Source organism: Cibotium barometz, chromosome 32, assembly GCF_041138505.1.
Source record: "Cibotium barometz isolate CiBa-2024 chromosome 32, ASM4113850v1, whole genome shotgun sequence".
In the NCBI taxonomy this organism is placed as follows: Eukaryota; Viridiplantae; Streptophyta; class Polypodiopsida; order Cyatheales; family Cibotiaceae; genus Cibotium; species Cibotium barometz.
Window position 1 is genome coordinate 33,541,083 of NC_141077.1, and position 25,495 is coordinate 33,566,577.

Below are 25,495 nucleotides of genomic sequence, written 5' to 3' on the forward strand. Positions count from 1 at the left end.
TGCCATCATGCCCCAGCCATACCGGCTTATGAGAGCATAGAATTTGTCAATCTCACCAACCTACAAGTTGTCCATTCAAACAACACATGTTAGAATTACACAACACCACATAAGCATTAAATCTAACACTTAGTTCCAGCCATCTTTAAATTCACATGGAATATTTGGAATCACCTAAGTGCCATGCTACAAACATAATGGTAATTAGGCATCGCAATTAACCAAAGAGGGATGGACGGACAGACAAATCGTAATAGCACTTGTGAGGCTGCAAACACCATCCGCGGTCTTCAGTTTAAGTGTCCACATTAGAGTAGCACTTGCAGGAAGCAGAGTTCGAGCTCAACTACCTGTGCTTCTCATCTTCCCACAGCATTGAGGTGGTGGTGGTGCTACGCAATCTAGTGGAGGAGGAGAATCGAGAGCTGGTCTCTTTATGGGCCCAAGGAACCAAATTGGATACTCTCCAAGAGTCCCTCCGCCCTCTCCAGTCCCTTCTCTCTGGTCTTCCAACTTCTTTATCTACTAGAGCACCTAGCACTACTTTTGGTAGCACTTCTACACTATCATGTGGAACATTTTTAGTTATTATTCTCATTGAATTTACTATCTTTTTATGATGTCAACACTTAAATTTGCATCTTCTTCATAATGTAATCATTGCATAATGCATCCTTTTAGGTTTTTCCATAAATGCTATAATCTTCACTACAAAATATTCTTATCTTCCTTACTGAGGGGACGATGAGCACTCTAGTGGTAGGCGACCTATCCACTAAGGGTGCCCACACTGGGTGGACCACCGTAACAGTCACGTTGTACCAACGTAATACCGTCACATCGCCATAGTGGGTCAACCTAGAGTACCACCTTGGAGCATTTAGGGACCACTGGAAGTGGAGGTGCACCACAACGAACACAAAGAACGACGCATGCATTGGCGTTGAAGGCATCGATGAACACTCCAACGAGCTTCCCCCCAGAGATAGGAGATTCTGGGGCATCTACCAAAGATAGGAGATGCCACCTATTGCCACCACATCTTGCCAGACTACTTATATAGTTCTTGGACTCATCCTGAAGGACATCCTTCATACCACTTTGTAGCCTAAGCCTAGGTGTGCTGTAGTCACTTGTCATCAACTTGAGTTGTGTGTGACCTTTGTTGAGTGTGCACGGTATAGTAAAGGACATGTAACAATGTTCCTTATTCCTCTTGCAGTCTTGTTCTCTCACAATCTTGTCGCTTGTATTGTGTTCCGCTCCATAGTGTCATTTCGTGGCGTTGTGAGCATCGAGGACTCCAGACATATTGTCTAGAGAACAGCTACCACTTAGTGTGCCGGGCAACCAACCCTGCTACAACGAGTCTTACCTGGGGTACATAAATCTAGGAACTGAGCCTATCATAGGTTGGTGTGTGTACTTAATTTCTCTTGGAATTTGTAGCTTATAAGACGAAAAAAATATGCGGTGTGAGTTAATTCCACTACGTTGCCGGTTTTCTTTTTCGAGCGCACTGCCCAGGACGTAGTGGAGTCCGCCAGCCGCCCCTTTGTGAAAGGGAAATTTATTTTATACTCCCGAGTCCCGCCTGTCGATTATGATTTTTCCAACATAAGCGTGTTACAAAACTCAGAGCCATGTCCTGTTGTTGTGCAGATCTTACAAGGCTAGCTAGATCCTGTGTTCAAACTACTCTGGACCTCAAATCACTTCACAGTGGTGGGCGATGAGTCTTCTTCACTCCATCGATCTGTGGCTGGCTTGGTCCAGCGCTTGCTGCTCCCACCCAGTCGCCATTGCAATCCAACTACAGGTACCACAACTTTTGATTTCGCTATTGTAGGAGCCTTCTGCTTTTCTCTATTCAAACGCGTGCAAAGAAAACCTGCATGTGGCCAAGCGTAGCGGTGTGGGTTTGTGACTCAGAAGGGGGAAGTCTCGAGTTTCAAATCCCCCGATTGGTATCCGGGATGCTTTGCAGCCACAATTGTATGTCCCAAAGACCATGCAGCTTCAGGCAAGTTGCTACTACAGAAGAATCTACTCATTGAAAAATAAACAACAAAGCCAGGCCTTCATGTTAGCATCCAAACATGTGCAAGCATATCTGTATGCATTAGTTGGACAAGAAGCTCAGACCCTGTGATATTCTGGACGTATGTGAATGCAGGGAATGACCGGAGCGATTGTTTTTTCTCCCTGATGTATTGCTATTGGACGAGACAGTTTTCCACTCGGGGGTCTGTCATTAAATATGGGGATCCCAGACCCATTAGCGTGTTCAAAAAGCATCACTGCCACACTTGCAGATATCTTATCTGTTTCTAGGTAATTAGCATAGACTACAAGCAGCATGTGCATCTTCTCAACATGGTTGGAACTTGGTATATAAATACTATATATGTGATTGGCTCAGGTCATCACCATGAGAGGGGTGGGTAGACCTGAAGTGGGTGTCCTCTGCGAAGGGCATGCTGCACATGCCCAGTTTTGGCTGCCCATGCAGACATTGACACAGACAAGAGCCATAGGCACCAGTTTTTAGCTTGCATAATTACTTCCAGTAGTCGTCATTGTTACAGAACATCATATAGTGGGTTTAGGTATTCAATGTCAGGGCTTGCATTACTACTTCCACTTGCTCCTGATCTCAACCTCATAGGTACTGAATTTCCCATCCTTTGAAGTTTCACTGACTTATTGAGCTCTTTGAGCTCAATTTATCTCACTTTTCGTTTGAAATCTTAGACCTAGGCATGGTTTTGGCACTTCTATAAACTCACATGCTGAGGATGTTGAAGCTCTTGATGAATGTGGTCAGAGAATTGAATGGTGTTTTCGTGGCTTATGAAAGATCTGATGGGTATGTGGGCGTCATCAACTGATGAAGTCCTTTTTTAGTGGGCAATTATACTGTAGCATTTTCACTTTTGCAAAGGGGATAAATGTTTGAAGAAGCAAGAGACAAGCCAGTGATCACCGCAGTTGTTTCACAAGCTGCTGCTTACACTTTACAAGGTAATGGACTAGATGGAACAGCTCAGGAGGTTTGGTGGAGCCCACGATTAATGATGGTCGATTCCTGGAAGAGGTTGCATCCGAGAGTTTAGCATTTTGACTTACAGATCACAAAAAGACTGAGTCAATTCAAGCACCACTGTAGCATAATGCTTTGGTGAGAGTGACCATAGAACTATGAGTGCTCTTTGGACGACCACATTGGCCATGTTTTAGTGACATTGGGTCAGCAGAACATAGTCTTTTGCAAGGGCACAGTCTCGATTTTGCTTGACATATGTGCTTCAGAAATCGTTTGGAAGACATGCTGAACCTATCAACAGTTGTTTTGGTTTGAGTGCCTTGGTGCTTATTGTTGCTATGTGGGGTAAGAAGTTCTCAACCAGCAACTAGGTGTGTAAAGTGCTTTTGGAGGAGATTGAAGGGGGTGCTGAATCTATGGAACCACAGATGCATTGCGCATGGTTACCTAAAACTGTAATGGGACATCATATTGGATCCCGAAGAGGGACCTTACACCTCCCAACTGTCTCAACAAAATTCCACAGCGGGAAAGGAGCCATGGTCAAAGTTTGACATCTGGAAGGCCTCAATTCCAATGGGCCGCTCGGGCCAAAGAGGTCTTTGGAATGTCGGCCTGAATCTGATGGTAGCCACTCTTGACATCTATTTTGATAAAATACTTAGCACCATTGAGATGCTCCAGAACGTACTCATTTTTTAATGGTGAGCTTATTCAATGCCCTGTAGTCCACACATAAACGTGCGGTATTGTCTTTCTTTTACATGAATAAGATGGGTGTAGCAAACGGTGAGGATAATGGGCGGATAAATCTTGCCCGGAGTAGTTGAGATAACTGTTGTTCCAGTTCGTTCGGTCTCAACAATGCACTGGCGACGTTCAATAAAATGATGTCTCAGGTGTTCATGGAGCTCATTGGAAAGGTGTATTCATCTTCTTGAATGATATACTTATCTTTTATGCCACTGCAGACCATCATGAGTGGGATGTGGAGAAGGTCTTGCGATTTTTGTAGGACAATGAGCTCTACATCAACAAGAAGAAGAGTGCATTTGGCCTATTAGGGGTCCATTATCTAGGATACTTGATGAGTGCTTCCGGTGTTCGTATTGCCCGTGAAAAGGTGCAGACTATATTGGATTGGGATGTTCCCAAGACTGCCCAAGAAAAAGATGGTGGATCAATGGCTTATTTTATAGTTGCAAGAAGCTTTTGTTAGCAAGGGGATTTAAGGCTCTGGCTTTTATAGCAAGATGGTAGATCAATGGCTTATTTTACAGCTGCAAGAAGCTTTTGTTAGCAAGGGGATTCAAGGCTCTAGGAGCCTTGCATATGGGCCACCAAAAAGGGGAATACAAATGGCTTGTAACCAGTCGACAGCTCTTTTAAAGAGCATAGATACCTATTGGCCAACAAATTATCTTGTCGGCCAACAGTAGGTGTATCCTAGTATCACACCTGTGGAATTAATAGTATTTAATGATTAATTTTTGTAATTGTGAGCATATTTAGTAGGCCGACAACAGTAAAGGAAATTGACCAGCATCAAATTGTTATGTGCATCCTGCACTTGGATGCCACGTGGCCATATTTGTACACTAGGTGCAGGACAGTTGGTCCCTTGTGTGAGCCCCAATGTGGGATGAGCCACGTGGCCAGAATTGTACACTAGGTGCAAGACAATTGGCCCCTTGTGAGCCCCAATCTGGGATGAGTCAGCGAGGCATCTACTTTATAATCCATGGTTAGATGTATGAGTCCCGTACATGGTTATGGTTAGGTGTGCATATCTTGCACTCACGTGTCACCCTCTAGAATGATGTAGAGGTGTATTGGGCTTTGCCTGGGACACCGGATCTAGGAGCCAAGAACCTTGTTGCATGCATGTGGGCATCTAGGCAAAGGGGCAGCCCTAGGGGCCACCCCATAAGGCTGTAGAGCATAGTCACCAGAAACGGGAAACGGGAAATGGAGACGAGATCGACACCCCCTAGAAATGTGAACTGGTAGATGTATAGGAAACGGACGGAAACGGCATCTAGACTAGGTTGGTTAAATTATTGAACGAAAACGAATAATTACAAACTTAGCAAGACTTAATTAAATTAGCATAAATAAATTTATGGTATTGAACTTTTGTGTTACTTTTTTTTAAAAATTGAACTTTTAATTAAAAAAAAGTTTTTAAAACACAAACGTTCTAAAAAAAATTACAAAAAACGTTTTTTAAAAAATATAACACAACTGTAAACGTTTTTTAAAAACGTTTGTGTTACGTTTTTTAAAAAACGTTAAAAAAAAACGTGTGTTATGTTTTTTAAAAAACATTTCCATACGTTATATAAAAATACACGCCGGTTCTATATGTTATTTAAAAAAACGTTTATTAAAAAATGTATAGCATGAACTATCGATTAAAAACGCTGTTTTGAGAAAAAACAAGCCTTTTCCATACGTTCCCTGTCGGAAAAATATGACATGGAGTTTCAAGCTGTTTCAGCCCATTTTTGACTGATCTTACCTTACAAACGGCGTTTCAACGATTCAACCCTTGGATTCGCCCGATTCCTGTGACTATACTTCAGAGGCTTTGCCTACAAGGTGGGCAGTCCTTAGAGACTACCCTAGGGGCCATGGATAAAGAGAATGCGGGGGACAGGGAGAGTTTGAGTTCCTTACAAGCAAACACACGCACAAGAGAGAACAAGACACGAGAGAGATGGATGGCTAAATTTTCTTCTATCTTTTTCTCTTCTTTACAATCACAAACTAAAAAGATAAGAGTGCATACTATAAGGGTACTCTCGTACTATAATATACAATGGTCGGTCCATAGTGTGAACCGATTATATCAGCTGGCGCTATAACTAATCCAAATATAGCTATCACAGAGCTTGTCATCCATTGGCAGCATATCAACCATAATCTCACCAACCATGCCAGTGGCATAAGAGCGGAGACTATCACCTATGCGGGTTATCAATGTCTGCAGTACTAGTTGAGCTCGATATCACAGCACTCCCCCTCGAGCTCAATGCTACACATTGTACTCCAAGAAAGCTCCTAAACTTGGAGCTTCTCTGTACCAAGTGCCTTCGTGAAAATGTTAGCTACCTAATCCTTTATGTTGACATATACTATATCTACATCATCTGCTAGAACTTTCTTCCACACAAAGTGATAATGCATCTTAATGTGCTTTGTCCTCGCATGGTATACTGGGTTACTGGCTTACTGTATACTACTCATATTGTCACAATAAATGACAACAGCCCTATCCATGGGCTCACCCATAGTTGTTGCATGCGTGGAAGCCTTGTTGTACTGATCCACAATCCTAAGCTTAATTAAGAAAAAGACGTTGATTTAAACATGATTAAGATAGAGTAGAGAGAAGAAGAGAGGGATTGGTGTTAGGGTTTTTCTTGTATTTAATATGGTACAAAAAGATCACTTAATGAATGTACATGGTTGAGACCCTTGGTTAGCCCCAAATGGGGTTGACCTTTGGTCCTACATATGTTGAACTGACTTAGAAGAATGCTAAACTGATGAATGACTGCTTGATGATGCTATGTCTGATGTTGATGCTACTGTTGATATTGATGGTGATTTTGATTCTGATGATGTTAATGATGACACTGGTGATGTCCTACATGCTGTCCTAACTGATGGATTAATTCAGGGATTAGATTGTTCATGTTGGAGATTAGCCATGGCACGAGTGTGCACGTGACATCTCCTCTTGCTAAACTTGATGACAGTCATCCTTCCTCCTTGGACTACTGACCTTAAATTTCTTTCTGACTTTTGACATTCAGTTTTATCTTAATACCTGCGAATTCTACCAAACACTAAGCGAGATTTTCCGAGCGAATCAAAATAACTGAGCGGAACCCATCAAAACGACACACGATCAACCAACATACGAGAGTACTTTATCGCTATGTAACAAAACCAAAAAACAAAGACAAAGACAAGTTGCACCTATCGCTAATGAAGATTTTGCATTCACAACAAAAGATTACAGTATACAATTTAGTTTCTTGTTTTTGAATGCATTGTATACAAAAGACCCTTGGTATATTTGCAGCTTATGTAAGTTTAATATCGAAAGACTAACAATCAAACAAGATACTAGGCAAAAAGCGTGAAGAAACAACACTTTTCCAGCCCTAAAAAGGGACTTTCTGGTTATTTTATATTTTATATTTTTGGGGGGTTTTTGTCTTGGCTGCTGGCCTACACCTTTATGGTGACCGACCAGCACCCCCCTTTACTATAAACAGCATTGCCCATACCTCATTATCCATGTACCACTTCATCACTTCAGGGTTCACATCAGCCAACATTAGGCTGTATTCTGGCGCTTACATCAGGCCATCTTCTGCTCACATCTGTGTTTCATCTCAGCATATGTCAGCGCCTACATCAGAGCATATATCAGCGTTTATACATCAGCGTTTTGCTTCAGCAGACATCTGCGTTTTGCTGCAGCTCACATCAGCCCACATCTGTGCTTACATCAGGCTTACGTTAGGGTTTATATCAACGTTTATCTCAGCCTTCTTCAGCGCATACATCAGGGCTCACATCCAGCATATCTTGTGCGTTTTGGCACAGCCCTCGCTGCTACTTCGGGACAACAGCCCTCTCTGCTACATCGGGATGGCAACCCTCTTTGCTACACATCGGGACAAGAGCCCTCTCTGCTACACTTCGGGACAGCAACCCTCTCTATGACACCTCGGGACATCAGCCCTCTCTGCTACTTCGGGACTGCAGCCCTCTCTGCTACACATCGGGACGGCAGCCCTCTCTGCTACTTCGGGACGACAACCCTCTCTGCTACATCAGGACGGCAGCCCTCTTTGCTACACATCGGGATAGCAGCCCTCTCTGCTACATCAGGACGGCAGCCTTCTCTGCTTCAGGTACGCAGCACCTGTGTCACCAGAGCTTGCACCACTCGGGACAACAGTCCTCTCTGCTTCAGGTACGCAGCACGTGTGTCATCAGAGACTGCACCACCATCTTTGTCATTGACCGTGCTTCAGCTTCGACGACATATCTGCACTCACTTTTTTATATATATTCACTCACATATTTCATGTTGTGTGGTTTTACTCTGATCTCTCGTATATCTAGTCCTTCTTGCCTTTTTGCCCTCACAAAAAGATCGCCCCGCAACAAAATCAAAACACAAATATAAGAGCTAATCTGAATGACTAAGGTAAGTCACACTCATCATTAATGAAGACGTTGCGCCTTATTTGGCGTTGTCGGACATCCTTCTCGCACCGTTCATCATCCACCATTGATCTTGCCATTGCTTCAGCATACGTCGGCAATACACTTTTCCAAGAAACCAAAAGATACGTTAACTTTCAGAAATCACCACTTAGAAGACAAATTGATAGCATCAAAACCAGAACCGTGTCATATATGTCCTTGATATGTCAAAACATACACCACATCAAAAACTCCTAGCAATCAAAACCCTATCATAAATATCCATAAGTAGCAAGAAACATATAGCTAGTGAAGGTGTGGGGCTCACTAATCACCGAACGGGTTTGTACCCGCATTTTTATCTACATCCTTATCTCCAAAAGATGTAGAATCATCCTCCCTAGGCCGCTTCCTAGTGCGAAGCAAAGACTGAACGTATAAGTCCCTCATCCATGTCAATGGATGCACAAACACGTCCTGTAAGCAAACATGCCTTGAGGATGGGAGCTGTGCCACATCCCAACTCAAGGCAAATACCTCCTCGTCGGCACAGCAACTCCAGAAAACAACCAAGAAAGCTCTGACTCCTCTCAAGACTCCCTCGCCATGTCTCTTCTGAGGGGGCCAATGCCATACATGCATGTGGCATGTAGTGACGCAACACCATGTCTGCAAGCTACATGCGTAAGCAATCAAAGTAGAGCAGACTATCACCAATGTAAGATGGCGGATGCATCCCACGATGATGAACCATCAAAAGCACATAAGTGTCACACTGAAACGTCAAGTAACATAATGAATATTAGCATGACTACAACTAACACATTTTTAACAAAACATGCAAACAAGCACACCCCAATCTTACCTCGGTACGTAGCTCAACAGTCTCAAGGTAGCCATATGTGTTGTGGTGAAGCACAACAATGCGACCTACTATCACCAAGTCTGAAACTCGATAGAATCTCTCCACCCACCCAATTGAATCTCCTGCGGCAAAGTGAGAGGAGCGATGATTCATGCGGGCACAATATCAAATACACTCAATTTCCAAACAAAAGTTGTAGATGTACCATGGTACCTCCCAATGATGCCATAATAAGCAACCAACCGGAGTCTGATAGTGTCAAAGCAGAAAAGGCCACACCATAACGCACATGGTCCTCTCTACTGTTAGCATATTCATCTCCAGATTTTGCCCATGTTTGGTGTCCCCTTTTGATCCCTTTTATGGCCCTTGGATGTGGGCTGGCCACCCCTATTTTTCCATATTTTCTTGGTATTTTTCCCAAGTTGCGTGACTTATCTCTAGTCGGCTAGCATTTGTTTGTCCAGTCGGCCAGATGCTTTGCTCCAGTTGGCCAGCCCTCATGACCTGTTTATAGGTGGGCTTGCCGCCTCATTTTTTCATAGCTTGGTCATCTTTTGTATCCCTCGCTTATGAGACTAGTTTGTCTCTTGCTCGGGATTGCTTTCATTGCGGTATATTCAGCATATTTGCTTCATATCTCTCTCTCTCTCTCTCTCTTGCACTTCTTAGATGAGCACACTCTAGTGCATATCTTGCTTCCGCTCAGTGCACTCTTTCATGGTATCATCGCTCTAGGTTCAGAGTTCACTCTGTTGTCCCTAGTTTATGCCCTGTTTTCAGCACCTTCACTTTTGCGTTTTTTCTCAGATCTACTACTGGTTGGCCTGCCTCTTCTAGACACTTTCCCGTTGCAGTTTGTTGTCAATCTTCATCGTTTTTGACCTTTGGGGCCCTTTATAGCTGTCAGCTTGCTTTGTTTTCAGAGTAGTAGTACTATAAGTGTTGCGTTTCCTCTTCTACAGTTGTTTAGAAGATATTCGTTTGCTAATTTGAGGCTTTGTGGCATCCGGTACCTGTGGAGAACACTTCTTCTTCTGAGATTGTGCGGTTTTTCTTTTGAGATTGAGCCCGAGCTTTGCTGACGGCTGCCTCGACTACTCTTCATATGTTCTCTGAGTCTACAAAGTTAAGACAAGTCATCCAAATATAAAATCAAAGTCATGCACACACATGAGTGCAACTAGACTGAAAGAAACACCCATCTGCTCAGTTGTATTAGATAAAGTGTTCAGGGCTTCATGATCCTTCCGGAATCTTCCCAGAACATAAATATAGAAGATCACCAGGATAGCTAGTCCTGGGAAATCACATCATGTCAGGCTCCATGAGCCATAAATGTACACCATGTCAGGCTCCATAAGCTCATGTCAAGCTTCATGAGCCATACATGTACTGTAATATCAGGCTCCATATGCCATACAAACACACCATGTCAAGCTCCACAAGTCATACATGTATGTCATGTCAGGCTCCATATACCACACATGAACAATAGAAGACAGAAGCAATGAGGAATTTTGTGATAGATTCCTGTTGTTGCTGCTGCCCATGATTTCTATTTCCAAACGGGCATCCACCTTGGCCTCTAGATAACGATCTACCTCCGTCTCGACTTGTATCCGAGTAGAAGGCTTTGCTTATTTGAATTTCCAGAGGATGAACCTTCCTCAATATTCATCTCCTCACGAATGAGAAGAGCGATTAGTTCTTGAAAATCAAGAAACTTCTCTCTAACTCCAATGGAGGTTTGAAATTAACTGTATTCTTGCCAAGACTATCCAAGGTCACCGAAACCATATCATCATCTATTGGTGATCCAATAGAAGCAAGGGCATCTGTAAGGCCTTTAATCTCTTCACTAAGTAATCATTTATACTCAGCTTTCCTTCAGTCACATTATGTAACTCCTGCTTTAGTTGCATCTTTCGAGCTTGGGTGTTTGTGCGTTGTACACCTTCACCAAGGTGTCCCAAGCCTCCTAAGGTGTTCGTGCATCCTGTATATGCACAATCATAGAGTTTGTCAAACTGACAGACAACCAGTACATCACCTTTCTGGCTCTTTCATGCCATACTTTATATGCTTGCACTTGCTAAGGGGTTGGATTTCTTCACTAATCTCTGGCTCCTTTTCATCACTTGGGATGAACCTCCAATATCCTTTTTCCATAAGGAAATTGGTTATCTCGAACTTCTACGCTTGGAAGTTATTCTTGTCTAGCTTCTCGCTCACAATCTATGACAATCTATCAAACATCTGTACGTGTAGCAACTTACCAAACAGTGCTTGCAAAAAACGTTTTGCACTTGCAACAAATTTGTAATCTTCAACAATAGCACTGTAAACCTGTTATAATGTCACTATATGTGAACCAGTCACATAAACGTACATCTACCAACACTTGGATTCTTTGCATAGACTATCTTGCAACCAAATTTTTGCTACAACTTCGCACCGAACTGAAGATTAGGCATACACAGTTAAAATCGACACCTCATAGAGTGCTTGCAAAGTCAAAATGGTGCTTGTAACACACGTGAATCGCATAGAAAGGTGCAAAAACTCAGTTAACCCAAGAGGATGCTATCCTCAATATGGTCTTCTTTCTTCATCGAGGAGGATGCCTCAATATGGGACAATGACTTCGTTGTCTATCTGTAGCTCTCACAACTACCAACGGTGTTTCTCCAAAATCAAAGAGGGAAAGAGATGGAAATACCCTGTGTGTATTGCTTCCTTGCTTGCCTTGTTCTTGCTTCTTGCTTGCCTCCCTCACTCTCACACGAACCGGAGCTCTGATACCATAATGAGAATGTGGAGGGAGAGCTTGAGTTTCTTGCAAGCAAACACACACACACGAGAGAGCAAGACACGAGAGATGGATGGTAGATTTTTTCTCTTCTCTACAACCATAAACTAAAGAGATAAGATTACATACTATAAGGGAAAGTACTCTCCTACTATAACATACAATGGTTGGTCCAGAGTGTGAACCCGACTAGAGGAGCTGACATTATAACTATGCCATACTCTAGCAATCCAAATATGGTTGTCACACAGCTTGTCATCCACTAGTGGCATATCAACCATAATCTCACTAACCACGCTAGTGGCATAAGTGCAGAGACTATCACCCAAGCGGGTCATCAATGTCCGTAGCAATAATTGAGCTTGACATCTCAACAAAGGAGGCTCCCATGCCCAAGCAACCACATAGGGGGGCTGGGCAGCAAGTCAGCAGCCTATTGGGGCACACAGCACCAGTCGGCTAGCCCTTTTTTACTACACATGTGAAAGGCGCCTGCTTTTAGGTGTTTATTTAAGTCATGGGACTTCAGGATCAGGTTGACAGCTAGATATGCAAACCGACCAACAGTTGTTGGTGTCATATTTAAACAATAGGTTATTTATCTTATTCTTCTGTAAGTGCTTAGAGTCTCCAGGGCGAGGATAGCCAAGAGATTTCTCTCTGCCAGGCAGATGAAGTAGGTCAAGGACAGAGGTAACACTCAACTATTGGACATGTCATCTCCAACCCATTTTACTTCATTTTATGTCACTTTTTATCTAGATATTTATTTGATGTAATTAGGGATTTTCTCCATATTTTTCAGCTATCATATAGCTTAGTTTTAGGGTTTTTAGGCATTTTATTAATTGTCAAAATTAGTAGCTTTTTGCTACAGCCAACTGGCTCTATAGATATGTATATAATATGGACATTGTTCATTCATAATTCATTCATACATTTCAGATCTTGGCTGTCTACTTTCTCTTGTTCGATCTCTACTTGCTTCCGCTCCATATTCTCATATTCTCACATGGTATCAGAGCTCATATGCTTCCACAGTTCAGCAAGAAGAGATTTCAGCCTGCGTTTTTTCTGCTTTTTCTCCCTTGGTGGCTGTGTTTTGGAGATCTACTTCAAGCACAAATCAGCGTTTTTCTAGCAGTGATTTGCCTCCTAGACAACACTTCTTTGCTGAGTTTTTTCTCCTATAGTGTAATATGCGGAAGCTTCGGTAACTTCAATACTCAGAATTCAGCACTCTTTTCGCGACGGAAATTAACGCACAAACTGAAAGGAGATGTGCAGAAAATAGAGAGAGAGAGAGAGAGGACACAGTATTGGGTCCCAATTACCCTCTGTAGGGCCCCCACCACGGATGGTGTATTTGCTTTATTAGAATGATGAGAAATCTGAAAGAAAATAAAGCAATCTTGGACCTTTTCTTGGTTGGGAATACCCTGCCCTTGACCTGAATCCTTCACCCCTTTGCTTAGCACCCTCTTGGCTTTGTCTAGCCTCTTATGCTTGAGCTCTTGGTGGAGAATGAGATAAATGAATGGGAACATGGGCTCTCCCTTTTATACTAGCCCAACTACAGCAATCGGCCAGTACTACTGCAGGCGGCCAGCAATAAATGCTCCCATGATTGGAAATTTAGCATAAAATGCTGAAAATATTCACATAAAATGCTGTATTTTTTCCTTAAAAGGCTAGACATGATGCGCCTGCTTCTGATTGGCTGGACAGAGCCTTTGCAAACCTCAAGAGGGCTGGGCAGCATGTATGGGCTGCCCCATACCTGCCCTACAGCCATGCAAAGGCTGTTTTCTCTTGAAATTTGCCTTTAGCTTGCCCTAGAGCTGTCCTACAACCCCTCCATGGCTGGTGGTTTCAGCCTGGGCCTTCTTGGCCCTCATGGGGGTGGTTCCACACCATTCCCATGCCCACACTAAGATCCGGAGTAGCCCTATGGGCTGGCCCCTTGTCCTAACCACTATCTACTCAGTGATCTGGCATCCGGTACCATACCAGATACACAGAACCACTGACATCATTCTAGAGGGAGACTCACAGCGCGGACTAGCATTGTTTCATGTGCAGGACAGTGCATACCTGACCTTGGACTCATGTGCAGGACAATGCACACCTGACCTCGGACGACTGAGATGGATCCCTGGCTGACTCGTCCCGGACTGGGCTCACATGGGACCAGTTCACCATCCCAAGTCCTACACCTTCTGTACAGAAATGTCTACGTGGCATCCAAGTGCGGGATGCACGTGACATCCCCTTCTGCTTAACTTGACGGAAGCTGCATAGCCTCCAAATAATCCATCAATAACGTCGGATAGTCTTTGAAAAACTCTTTGTCGAGTCATACCGCTTCATGAGTTCCTCGGTCTTGAAACTTCGTGAGGAACTGTTGTAGTCTTCGGCCTGAGCCATGCTTGAAACGGCATAGAAGGATCTGTTCTGGAACCATAACTTCTGCTTCATCCACACAATGTCTCGTCTTTGACATCTGAAGGGGTTGACCTGCATATGGCTTTAACCAACTGACATGGAATACATCGTGCATAGTCCAACTCGGAGGTAGCTTTAACTGCATAGACACCTCATTAATCTTTTTCTGGATGGGAAAAGGTCCGAAGCTCTTGAAATACAACTTTGGGCATCGCTTGCCCACCTGTTTCAGTCTCTGCTTCATAATCCGAAGATAAACCCAATCTCCTTCCGAAAACTTCATATCCCTTCGGTCTTTATTGGCCTGTCGAGTGTAGGCCTCTTGCGCTTTAGCCAATCTGTCTTTTACTGACTCTAAGATCTCCTGGTAAGACTCCGTCACTTTGTTCGCCTCCGGTACTGAAGACAAAGTCTTGGTTAACAACGACTAGAAAGGTTTTCCAAATGCTGCCTCATATGGAGTCTTGCCAATAGCTGAAGAAAAAGAGTCATTCAAAACAGCTTGAACTAAAGGCGAATACGACTCCCACTTACCTTGGTGATTGTGGACATAACACTTCAGCACATCAAAGGCCAACTGGTTGTATATCTCTGTCTGGCCATCCGTCTGTGGGTGGAATGCACTGAAAAAATTCAACTTAGTACCAAAATTATCAAGCAATGTCCTCCAAAAATGACTGGTAAACTTGTCATCTCGGTCTCACACTATGGTCCTAGGAATCCGGCCAATCGGGTACCAATGCCGAATGAACAACTGGGCAACATCCTTAGCGGTCACATTGGTCCTGCAAGGAATAAGCATAACAAATTTGCTAAACCTATCAACAATAGTTAAGCACTGCGTATTACGTTTACTCGGACTGGGAGGCAGATTTGTGACAAAGTCCATTGAAATGTCCTGGAAAGGACCCTCAGGAATTGGTAAGGGCTGTAACAACCCTATCTTCTTTCCACAAGGCAATTTCACCTTTTGACAAATGTCACAGTGTCGTACATAAGTAAACATATCACGCCTTATCTTTGGCCAATAGTATTGCCTTTCTAATTTCTCCAGAGTCGAATTCATGTCCCTATGACCACCTGTAATGGCGTCATGGGCATCATGGAGAAGAGCTGCCCTAAACGACTTCATGACACATAGTCGGCCTTTGTAGAAAAGCCAACCATCACGTATCAGAAAGTGGCATGGTCTTGTGGCATCCAATTCCTGTTCCCACTGTGTACCGAATTCCTCGGAATCCGCGTACGTGTGCTTCATGTCCTCTAGTCCTGTACCAACAAGATCAAGTCTAGTGGTCTGAATCGTAGACACTTGTCCCTTACTGCTCAAAGCATCGGCCAGTGGATTGGCCTTTCCTGGAAGGTACTCAATCATACCACCGAATTGCTGGAATATTCGACTCCAGCGGTGTTGTCGATCACTCCACTGTGCACTCGGCATCGTTTGAATCCAGCGTAATGCATGATGGTCAGTGCGAACCTCGAAGTCACGGCCATACAGAAAATGTTTCCAATGTTTCAAGGTCTATATAAGTGCTAGGAGTTCACGATCATAGACTGAGTAGTTCTTCTCGACGGGCAGTAACTTACGAGACATGCAAGCTACTGGATGACCATTTTGTTGTAATACACCTCCAATTGCGATGTTACTCGCATCGGTGATCACCTGAAATGGGTCGTCCCACGAGGCAAGTGCTAAACAAGGCGCTTCTGACAAAGCCACCTTGAGGTTCTGGAATGCCTCCAACGCTAGTGGAGTCATTCGAATCTTTTGCCTTCTTGTCTTCACTCCCTTTAGCAGATCGATGAGATCTGCCGAGAGGTCAGAAAACTTGTCGATGTGGGTGGAATATGCCTGGCATATACCCACAAATGATCTAATGTCATAGGCTGTTTGAGGTACTTCCCAGTTGACAATCTCGGCCACTTTAGCCGGATCAAGTCGACGAATGCCTTCAGCACTAATTATATATCCCAAGTAATGCACCTGGAACAGATAAAATTCTGACTTCTTTTCATTGACGTAGAGCTCGTTGCTTTCCAGCAACTTAAAAGACTTTCTCCACATCAATGTCATGTTGCTCAACCGTAGCTGAAAATATGAGTGTGTCGTCTAGAAATATGAACACACACTTTCCAATCAAATCCCGGAAAACACGCATCATTATGCGGTTAAATGTAGCTGGGGCTTTCGTCAAGCCAAATGGCATGAACACAAATTCATAGTGGGCCCGTTCCGTACGGAAGGCTGTCTTGGGGATGTCCCTCTCCACAATCCGCACCTGGTGGTACCCACTTTTTAAATCAAGTTTTGAGAACACCTTTGCTCCATTCAGCCTCTCGAGAATATAGTCAATTCGAGGCATCGGGAATCTGCTCTTGATAGTCAGCTTGTTGAGTGCACGATAATCGACACACAAACGGCAAGACCCATCTTTCTTCTTGACAAATAAGATCGGTGCTGCAAATGGCGACACGCTGGGGCGGATGAAGCCAGATTGCAACAATTCTTGGAGTTGGTGGTCCAACTCCGATTCCATTGCCTTAGAAAGGCGATATGGAAACTTGCTCAGGGGTTCCGAGCCTGGGAGGAGGTCAATCCTGTGATCCTTCGGTCTGGACGGGGGGGAGCTGGGGAGGGAGGCTGTCCTGAAGAAAAATCTTCTGGAACTTTTCATGGAGAACCGAGTACTTCTCGGAAGCATTGGCCACCGTCTGGGCTATCTGGATGTAAATCATCGCACACTGTCTGGATGTAAATCATCGCACACTGTGCGCCTTTCCTGACTGCTCGCTTAGCCTGCAAGTGGCTTATGAGCAGAAAGTTCGGAATTCCTCGCTCACACTTAATGGTCACCGGGGCGTGTGACACATTCCGATTGATCTGGAACGTGTGCTTGTCCCACTTGACATCCGGAAGAAACTTGTGAAACCACTGAATACCCAAAATTATGTCTGCTCCTACAAGAGGGGCAACCATAAAATCACGCACAAACTCTATGCCCTGAATCACTAACTTAGCACCTAGAGCTTCATACTTGACGCTCGTTGTCATGCCTGTGCTAAAACCCTCAACGTGTTTGTCCACCGAAGTCAGCTCGAAACGGGCACGCCTAGCGGCTTGTTCCGTGACCACATCCTCCGTGCTGCCGCTGTCAAACAAGACAACGACTCTTTGGCCACCTATGTAGCCAAAGGACTTGAGCAATTCGTTGCGCTCATTCTCCTGGTCATGGGCGTCCTGCTGCTTATCTTCGAGCTCCGGCTAATAATTCCTCCAACTGAAGCACCGGGGTTTGAAGAACTAGGGGTAGCCGCTGGGGTCTGTGTGGGAGCTGAGCTCACCACGGAAGCTGTGGAGGTGGCGGCAGCGGGCTTTGGAGGCTTCTTAGGACAATCCCGAGAAGTATGTCCGTTTGTATGACAAAAGAAACATCTACCCTCCTCCTTGTACTGAGAAAGTTCCTCAGCACTTAACTTGCCACGTGTCTTGCCTGCCTCCGCTTTCTGGTCTGGAGTAAGCTTAGACGCATTGTTTGAGTTCTTGGAGCCACAGGCTCCCGGGCTGTGTCCTGAGGAAGACCCCGTCTGGTTCTGGCTTTTGCCCCCCGAGGCGTTAGCCTTGGGAGAAGCCGGTTGGGAAGTCTTGGGCTTGCCACCATTATGTTTCATTTCTGCACTCTGCGCAAGCGAGAGTGCGTCTTTAAAGGTGGCTGGCTTAAACATACGCACCTCCCATTGGATTTGCGTGTCCAGGCCATACAAAAACTGCCCTTTCTTGTCTGTATATATCAGATAAGCCTAATTGCAGACATAAAGTCGAAATTCTATTGGCAAAGTGAAGGACTGGTTGCGCGTTCTGACGCGCTCCCCTGAACTCTTCTTCGAGTCGCTCAAGGTAGTGGGGCGGTAGAAACCGTTGCTTAAGGTCGCGGACAAACTCGTCCCACACATAAGCTGCCATACCTGCTCTGGTGTGGGATGAGCCCACTGAGTCCACCAAGGAATGGCCTCACCTTCCAAGTACCAACTAGCTAAGATCACTCTGTCAGTATCTGTTTTCCTTACTGCGGCAAAGTAAGCTTCAAATTGATGTAACCATGAATAAAGAGTTGTGGGATCGAGTTTACCATTATACTTACTAAAGTTCATTTTCTCGGGAAAATGATTCGAGGGCGCCGCCGATGTCAATCTGGCGTCCAAGGCTCTGAGGTAACGCTCGTGTTTCACGCGTCGCATGGCTTTGTCTTCTCGTTGTCGGATCTCCAATGCACGCATCTGCAACTCAAGCAAAGAGCTTGGGTGCGGCTGTGACCCCGCGAGAGGGTCCCTGTGTCAAGGATCTGGTATCTGGGATACGGAAGGAGAGGGAGGAGGAGATGGAAAACGCGACGCTGGAGAGCGGGTATGCTCCTCCAGAGCCAAGATCTGCGCCTTCTGCTCATCCAACTTGGCTGTCTGTTCTGCGATTGCTTGCCTCATCTGTTGGAACATGTCTGTGACACTCAAGCCTGGTGCCCTAGCTGGGCTGCGTGGTGCACTCTGGTCCCATGGTTCTTGGTCTCTCTCGTTGTCGAAGCTCGCCATAGCAGGAAAATGCAATTCCTTTCCGGAACACAATCCGGAGGCTTCCGGAGGTTGAAAACCAACCGTCCTTCGAGGGACAGGAGTCACTCCGAAAGGGGTAGTCCACCGGCGTATAAAAACCAACGACACGAGCGAGAAAAAATTCTGGTTTCTTTGTTGAATCTTTGTACTTGAAGTAGGCTCTGATACCATTGTAATATGCGGAAGTTTCGGAGAAGAATCGGTAACTTCAATACTTAGAATTCAGCACTCTTTTCGCGACGGAAATTAACGCACAAACTGAAAGGAGATGTGCAGAAAATAGAGAGAGAGAGAGAGGGAGAGATGGAGAGGACACAGTATTGGGTCCCAATTACCCTCTGTAGGGCCCCCACCACGGATGGTGTATTTGCTTTATTAGAATGATGAGAAATCTGAAAGAAAATACAGCAATCTTGGACCTTTTCTTGGCTGGGAATACCCTGCCCTTGACCTGAATCCTTCACTCCTTTGCTTAGCACCCTCTTGGCTTTGTCTAGCCTCTTATGCTTGAGCTCTTGGTGGAGAATGAGATAAATGAATGGGAACATGGGCTCTCCCTTTTATACTAGCCCAACTATAGCAGTCGGCCAGTACTACTACAGGCGGCCAGCAATAAATGCTCCCACGACTGGAAATTCAGCATAAAATGCTGAAAATATTCACATAAAATGCTGCATTTTTTCCTTAAAAGGCTGGCCATGATGCGCCTGCTTCTGATTGGCTGGACAGAGCCTTTGCAAACCTCAAGAGGGCTGGGCAGCATGTATGGGCTGCCCCATACCTGCCCTACATCCATGCAAAGGCTGTTTTCTCCTGAAATTTGCCTTTAGCTTGCCCTAGGGCTGTCCTACAGCCCCTCCATGGCTGGTGGTTTCAGCCTGGGCCTTCCTGGCCCTCATGGGGGTGGTTCCACACCATTCCCATGCCCACACTAAGATCCGGGGTAGCCCTATGGGCTGGCCCCTTGTCCTAACCACTATCTACTCAGTGATCTGGCATCCGGTACCATACCAGATACACAGAACCACTGACATCGTTCTAGAGGGAGACTCACAGCGTGGACTGGCACTGTTTCATGTACAGGACAGTGCACACCTAACCTTGGACTCATGTGCAGGACAATGCACACCTTACCTTGGACGACTGAGATGGATCCCTGGCTGACTCGTCCCAGACTGGGCTCACATGGGACCAGTTCACCATCCCAGATCGTGCACCTTCTCTACAGAAATGTCTACGTGGCATCCAAGTGCGGGATGCACGTGACATATAGCAGTACCTTGCTGTGTTTTCCTCTATATTAGTCTTTTTTGTCTGTGTTTTTCATTCTCTGGCCTCCCCCCCTTCAAAGGAGGCCCCTCTAGTGAAGCTTTCTTAGCTTCTACACCCTTCTACCTCTTTCCAACCCCTCACGTGGCTTCTAGGGAGAGTAGGCAGCCCGGGTTCCTATATGCAGGTTTTTCTTGCTACCGGTTGAAGATTACTTCTACACCAACTGTTATCTCTTCATCCGTTCCTCAACTTCCTAAGGAATCCATCTTAGATGGAACCTATTATATTGATTGGGCACTACGGATGAAGACTCTCCTTTGGTATCATCGGCTATTTCTAATACTAATCCATCTTAGATGGAACCAATTATATTGATTGGGCACTACGGATGAAGACTCTCCTTTGGTATCATCGGCTATTTCTAATACTGTTGCCTCTCCCGATGCTACTTCTCCTGAGGCTGAGATTGATGCATGGGCTGACAAAGATGCAAGGGCTCATGCTTTTATCTTCTTCAACATAAAACCCTCTATTGCTCGTCAATTTGATTACAATGATGAGGAAACTGCATAAGAATTGTGGGATACCATCCAGAGGAGGTATCGCCGTGAGAACTCTGCTCAAAAGGTATCCTTGGAGAATCATCTCTCCAACTTGAAGATTGCCAATATTGCTAATGTCATGGATTCTGTTACGGAGTTCATAACCATTCAGAAGTAGTTGGTCTCTTTTGGGAGCAAAGCTACCGACGAGGACTTTGTCAATTGGCTCCTTGCCAAATTGCTCGAGACCTTCTCTGCTCTTTGTGATACTATATCACTTCTTCCTTCCACTCTTGATCTATATACCATTGTTGGCAAGCTTCAGGATAGGGTTATGAGAAACAAGACCAGCCAAGGTACTTTTGAGACCCTTCTACAGGCTAAGGGCAAAAGCAAATGGCAGTGCAAGGTTTCCATGAGCAACAAAGGTGACCACAAACTTGCCACAATCTTGCTCATAAGGAGCTTACTTGTCATTATTGTGGTCTCAAAGGTCACATTCAGCCTGATTATGGCAAGAAGAAGAGAGAAAGTGGTTCTGCTAAGAAACCCCCCAATCAAACCTCTTCATCCACCAACCAAACTTAAAAATCCTCTTCCACAAAGGAGACTGCCTTCATCGGTATTGAGGAGCTTCCCTCTGACTCCCCTGTGCCTTTCACCTCACGTCTTACGGATTTGGTGGTTGATAGTGGGTGTACTCACATGGCTTCTGACTGGACCATTCTTCATGACATTCGTCCCAGCTCTTTGACGGTGTCTATTGGTGATGCTTCCAACTAGGAGGTCTCTTCATTTGGTAATGTGCGACTTAACTCTTCCCTGGGCTAGCCTTCTACCATTCGGGATGTGCTTCATGTTTCCAAGCTCTCCAACAATCTCCTCTCTCGGATTGCAGAGAAAGATATGGTGTCTACTTTGACAATTCCATCCTTGAGATCATGGACACTAGCACCTTGCAGATTATTGCCACATGTATCGAGACAGGTGGTCTTTATCGATTGAGGAACTTTGGTGGCTCTTTGATTGAGTCCCAATCTCATCTGCTCCAACTTCTTCACAACTATCATACCTTGGTCTCTCATGTGGATACGAATTTGTGGCATGCTTGCTTCGAGCATTTGAATTATACTTCTCTGCAGCTGATGTCTTCTCAACAGATGGTTGAGGGTTTTCCACCACTAAAACGCTCCCACTCCACTTGTGTGGCTTGTCTTCATGGCAAGCAACACCAAGATGCCTTTCCTCATGAAGCTACTCATTCGGTTTCTCATATTCTGGAGCTCATTCATATGGACTTGTGCGGCCCCATGCGGACTACTACCCCAGGAGGAGCCATGTACTTTACGCTTATTATTGATGATTACTCACACAAAGTTTGGGTTTATCTCTTCGCAAAAAAATCTCAAGCTTTCTCCTGCTTCCAAGAGTGGGTGACTTTGGTCGAGATTGCAACCACACAGAAGGTTTGACAAGTCTTCTCCGACAATGGAGGAGAGTTCATCTCCAAAGCTCTCCATAATTTTTGCTCACAGAAAGGTATAAGCCGTCGTTTTTCCACACCTCACGCTTAGCAGAATGGTGTGGTTGAACGCAAGAACAGGACTATTCAGGAGATGGCCCGTACCATGCTTTCTTCTTTTGATCTTCCTCCCTCTTTCTGGGGAGAAGGTGTGAGCACTGCTGTTTACATCATCAACTATTCTCCTACAAGGGTGGTTTCTCATATGACTGCAGAGGAGGCTTTTACTGTACAAAAACCTTCCGTCTCTCATTTTAGGGTTTTCACCTATGTTCATATTCCTGATTTTGGCAGATCCAAATTTGATCCCAAATCCAAGAAGTGTAGATTTCTTGGATATAGCTCTCATTCGAAAGCTTTAATGTTATTGTTGGAGAATGCACAGGCGGAAGCATAAACTGAACAAGAGAGAGAGAGAGAGTAGAGAGAGCTTGTGGACAAGATCACCTTTTATATTAGCAATAGGCTTTATTATGGCAATTAGCCAGCAAGACTGTGAAGAACTTGTGCAAGGGATTCGATGATAAAGTGAATAATGGGGAGGCCCTTATATAGTGATATGAGGAACTGATCGACTGCTCCACGACCAACTAAATCAAGGAAAAATAGATAAATGCCCAATGAACTCGAAACAAATCCAATTCATAATCTTTGTTACACAAAAGATAACCATATCTTTCCAGATGTCTAATGCTTGGAACTCTGAATCATGGTTCCCATGCACTAGTAAGTGGAGCTCTAATCAGTCTCCTCTCTTGCCCACAAGCCTCCTCTAGCTGGAAGCACATGGGGGGAATTGCATGTATACTAGAGAAGTACACCATCTGGGCCCTCTTGAGCCGGAAGTGCCCTGGGAGCCCTAGAAGTGGTACTAGAAGAATCTGTATCACTGTCATGTGTTGTGTCTTTGCTCTTTTTTTGAGATGAAGACTTGTCCTTGGTCTTGTCCTTCTTCTTGGACAATCAATCCTTGGACAGAAGCCTATCCAAGGCTATGCAATCGGAGTTGGATTGCCAACTCCACGAATTGTTGCAATCAGGGTTCATACGGTCTAGTGTGTATTCATTTGCAGCACTGATCCTTTTTGTGAAGAAAAAGGATGGGTCTTCCAGACTCTGTGTGGATTATCGTGCTTTGAACAAGCTGATAGTTAAGAGCAAGTTCCCGATGCCTTGGATTGACTATATCCTAGAGAGGCTGCCAAGGTGTTTTCAAAGCTTGACCTAAAAAGTGGATACCAAAAGGTACGGATCGTCAAAGGGGACATCCCAAACATAGCCTTCCACACTACTGAACGATTCTTCTGCGAGTTTGTGGTCGTGCCCTTTTGATTGACGAATGCCCTGGCAACATTTAACCGCATGATGCTGCGTGTGTTCAGGGACTTGATTGGAAAGTGTCTTGATTTTCTTAGATGACATACTAGTTTTTTCAACTACAGTCAAGCAACATGACATTGACATCGAAAAAGATCATCTCAGTAGAAGATCACTTCAGTCTGGGTATTTCTAGCCCAAGTTAGTCTTTGTCTACACATTTAATAAAACAAATACATCATCCCTGATGGGGCCCTTTAGAGTGTACCCAATCTTGTGTGTTTGTCTCTTCTCTCTCTCTCTCTCTCTCTCTCTCTCTCTCTCTCTCTCTCTCTCATTATCATTACATTGTGCTATTGTCAAGAACCAAGGGCTGAAGGTATTTATCAAAGTATAATCCTCTGTAAGCTTCTGCATGTTACAGCAGTATCGCAGCTTTGCCTTTCAGTGAAGAAATTCAGCCCGGGGGGGGGGGGGGGGGGGGGGGGGGTGAAGAAAGGAATTTTTTTTTGGGCTTGTTTGGTTGGTTTAGAGATGCCGGTAGCATGCCCCATTCTAGTGTGACTCCTGTCCCTCGAAGGACATTTGGTTTATATCTTGTGGAAGCGAATGGAAATGTCTCTCACACAGTGGATGGTTTATTTGCGGTGAGGGAAAAACGTGACTACTATTGTTGTGACGAAATTTGAGGATGAGAGAGAACACTAGATCCTTGAAGAAAGTCACTTCTATAGCGATTGCATCAAGAAGCCAAGTTGCCAGTGGTGATATGAACGCCATGTTCCAGGATTTTATGCGTATCATAGCCTATCCAAGGCTATGCAATCGGAGTTGGATTGCCAACTCCACGAATTATTGCAATCAGGGTTCATACGGTCTAGTGTGTATTCATTTGCAGCACTGATCCTTTTTGTGAAGAAAAAGGATGGGTCTTCCAGACTCTGTGTGGATTATTGTGCTTTGAACAAGCTGCTAGTTAAGAGCAAGTTCCCGATGCCTTGGATTGACTATATTCTAGAGAGGCTGCCAAGGTGTTTTCAAAGCTTGACCTAAAAAGTGGATACCAAAAGGTACGGATCGTCAAAGGGGACATCCCAAACATAGCCTTCCACACTACTGAACGATTCTTCTGCGAGTTTGTGGTCGTGCCCTTTTGATTGACGAATGCCCTGGCAACATTTAACTGCATGATGCTGCATGTGTTCAGGGACTTGATTGGAAAGTGTCTTGATTTTCTTAGATGACATACTAGTTTTTTCAACTACAGTCAAGCAACATGACATTGACATCGAAAAAGTGATGAAGTTGCTAGAAAGCAACGAGCTTTATATCAATGAAAAGAAATTGGAGTTTTATTTGTTCGAGAGGTAGACTACCTTGGATGCATAGTTAGTGTCAAAGGCATGTGATTGGATCCCGCCAAAGTGGCAGAAATCTTGAATTGGGAGATTCCAGAAATAGTGTACGATGTTCGATCGTTTGTGGTGATTTGCTAGGCATATTCCACCCACATCAACAAGTTCTCTGACCTCTCGACAACTCTCACAGATCTGCTCAAAGGGGTCAAGATCCGTAGGCAATGCATCCGCATGACTTCTCGTGGACTACATGCTTTCAAGGATCTCAAGGTAGCTTTGTCTGAGGCTCCTTGTTTAGCGCTTGCCTCGTGGGATGAATGATCCATTCCAGGTAATCACTAATGCGAGTAACATCGCCATTGGAGCTATGTTACAATAGAATGGTCATCTAGTAGCTTACATGTCTTGTAAGATAATTCTTGTAAAGAAGAATTACTTAGTCTATGATCGGGAACTCCTAGCTATAAGTCCTAAAA

The 25,495-nt window shown here is 44.5% G+C and overlaps 1 protein-coding gene and 1 pseudogene across 14 annotated transcripts in view; one reads left to right on the forward strand and one right to left on the reverse strand.

Annotated features, from left to right (window-relative positions):
- Window positions 1–1,474: 1,474 nt before the first annotated feature.
- The window catches only part of LOC147620109 (Nucleotide-diphospho-sugar transferases superfamily protein), a 76,149-nt gene continuing 52,128 nt past the window's right edge, over window positions 1,475–25,495 (forward strand). For 9 of the 14 annotated variants that reach the window (XM_086772283.1, XM_086772286.1, XM_086772287.1 and 6 more), the window contains exon 1: window positions 1,483–1,819. In XM_086772283.1, the coding sequence (XP_086628409.1) occupies window positions 1,733–1,819 (87 nt within the window). In that variant the 5' untranslated portion in view covers window positions 1,483–1,732. Of the gene's footprint in view, window positions 2,335–25,495 lie in introns of all 14 variants that reach the window. The other 5 variants (XM_086772292.1, XM_086772297.1, XM_086772295.1 and 2 more) reach the window with 5 other exon arrangements.
- Window positions 8,606–9,296, reverse strand: LOC147620110 (uncharacterized; annotated as a pseudogene).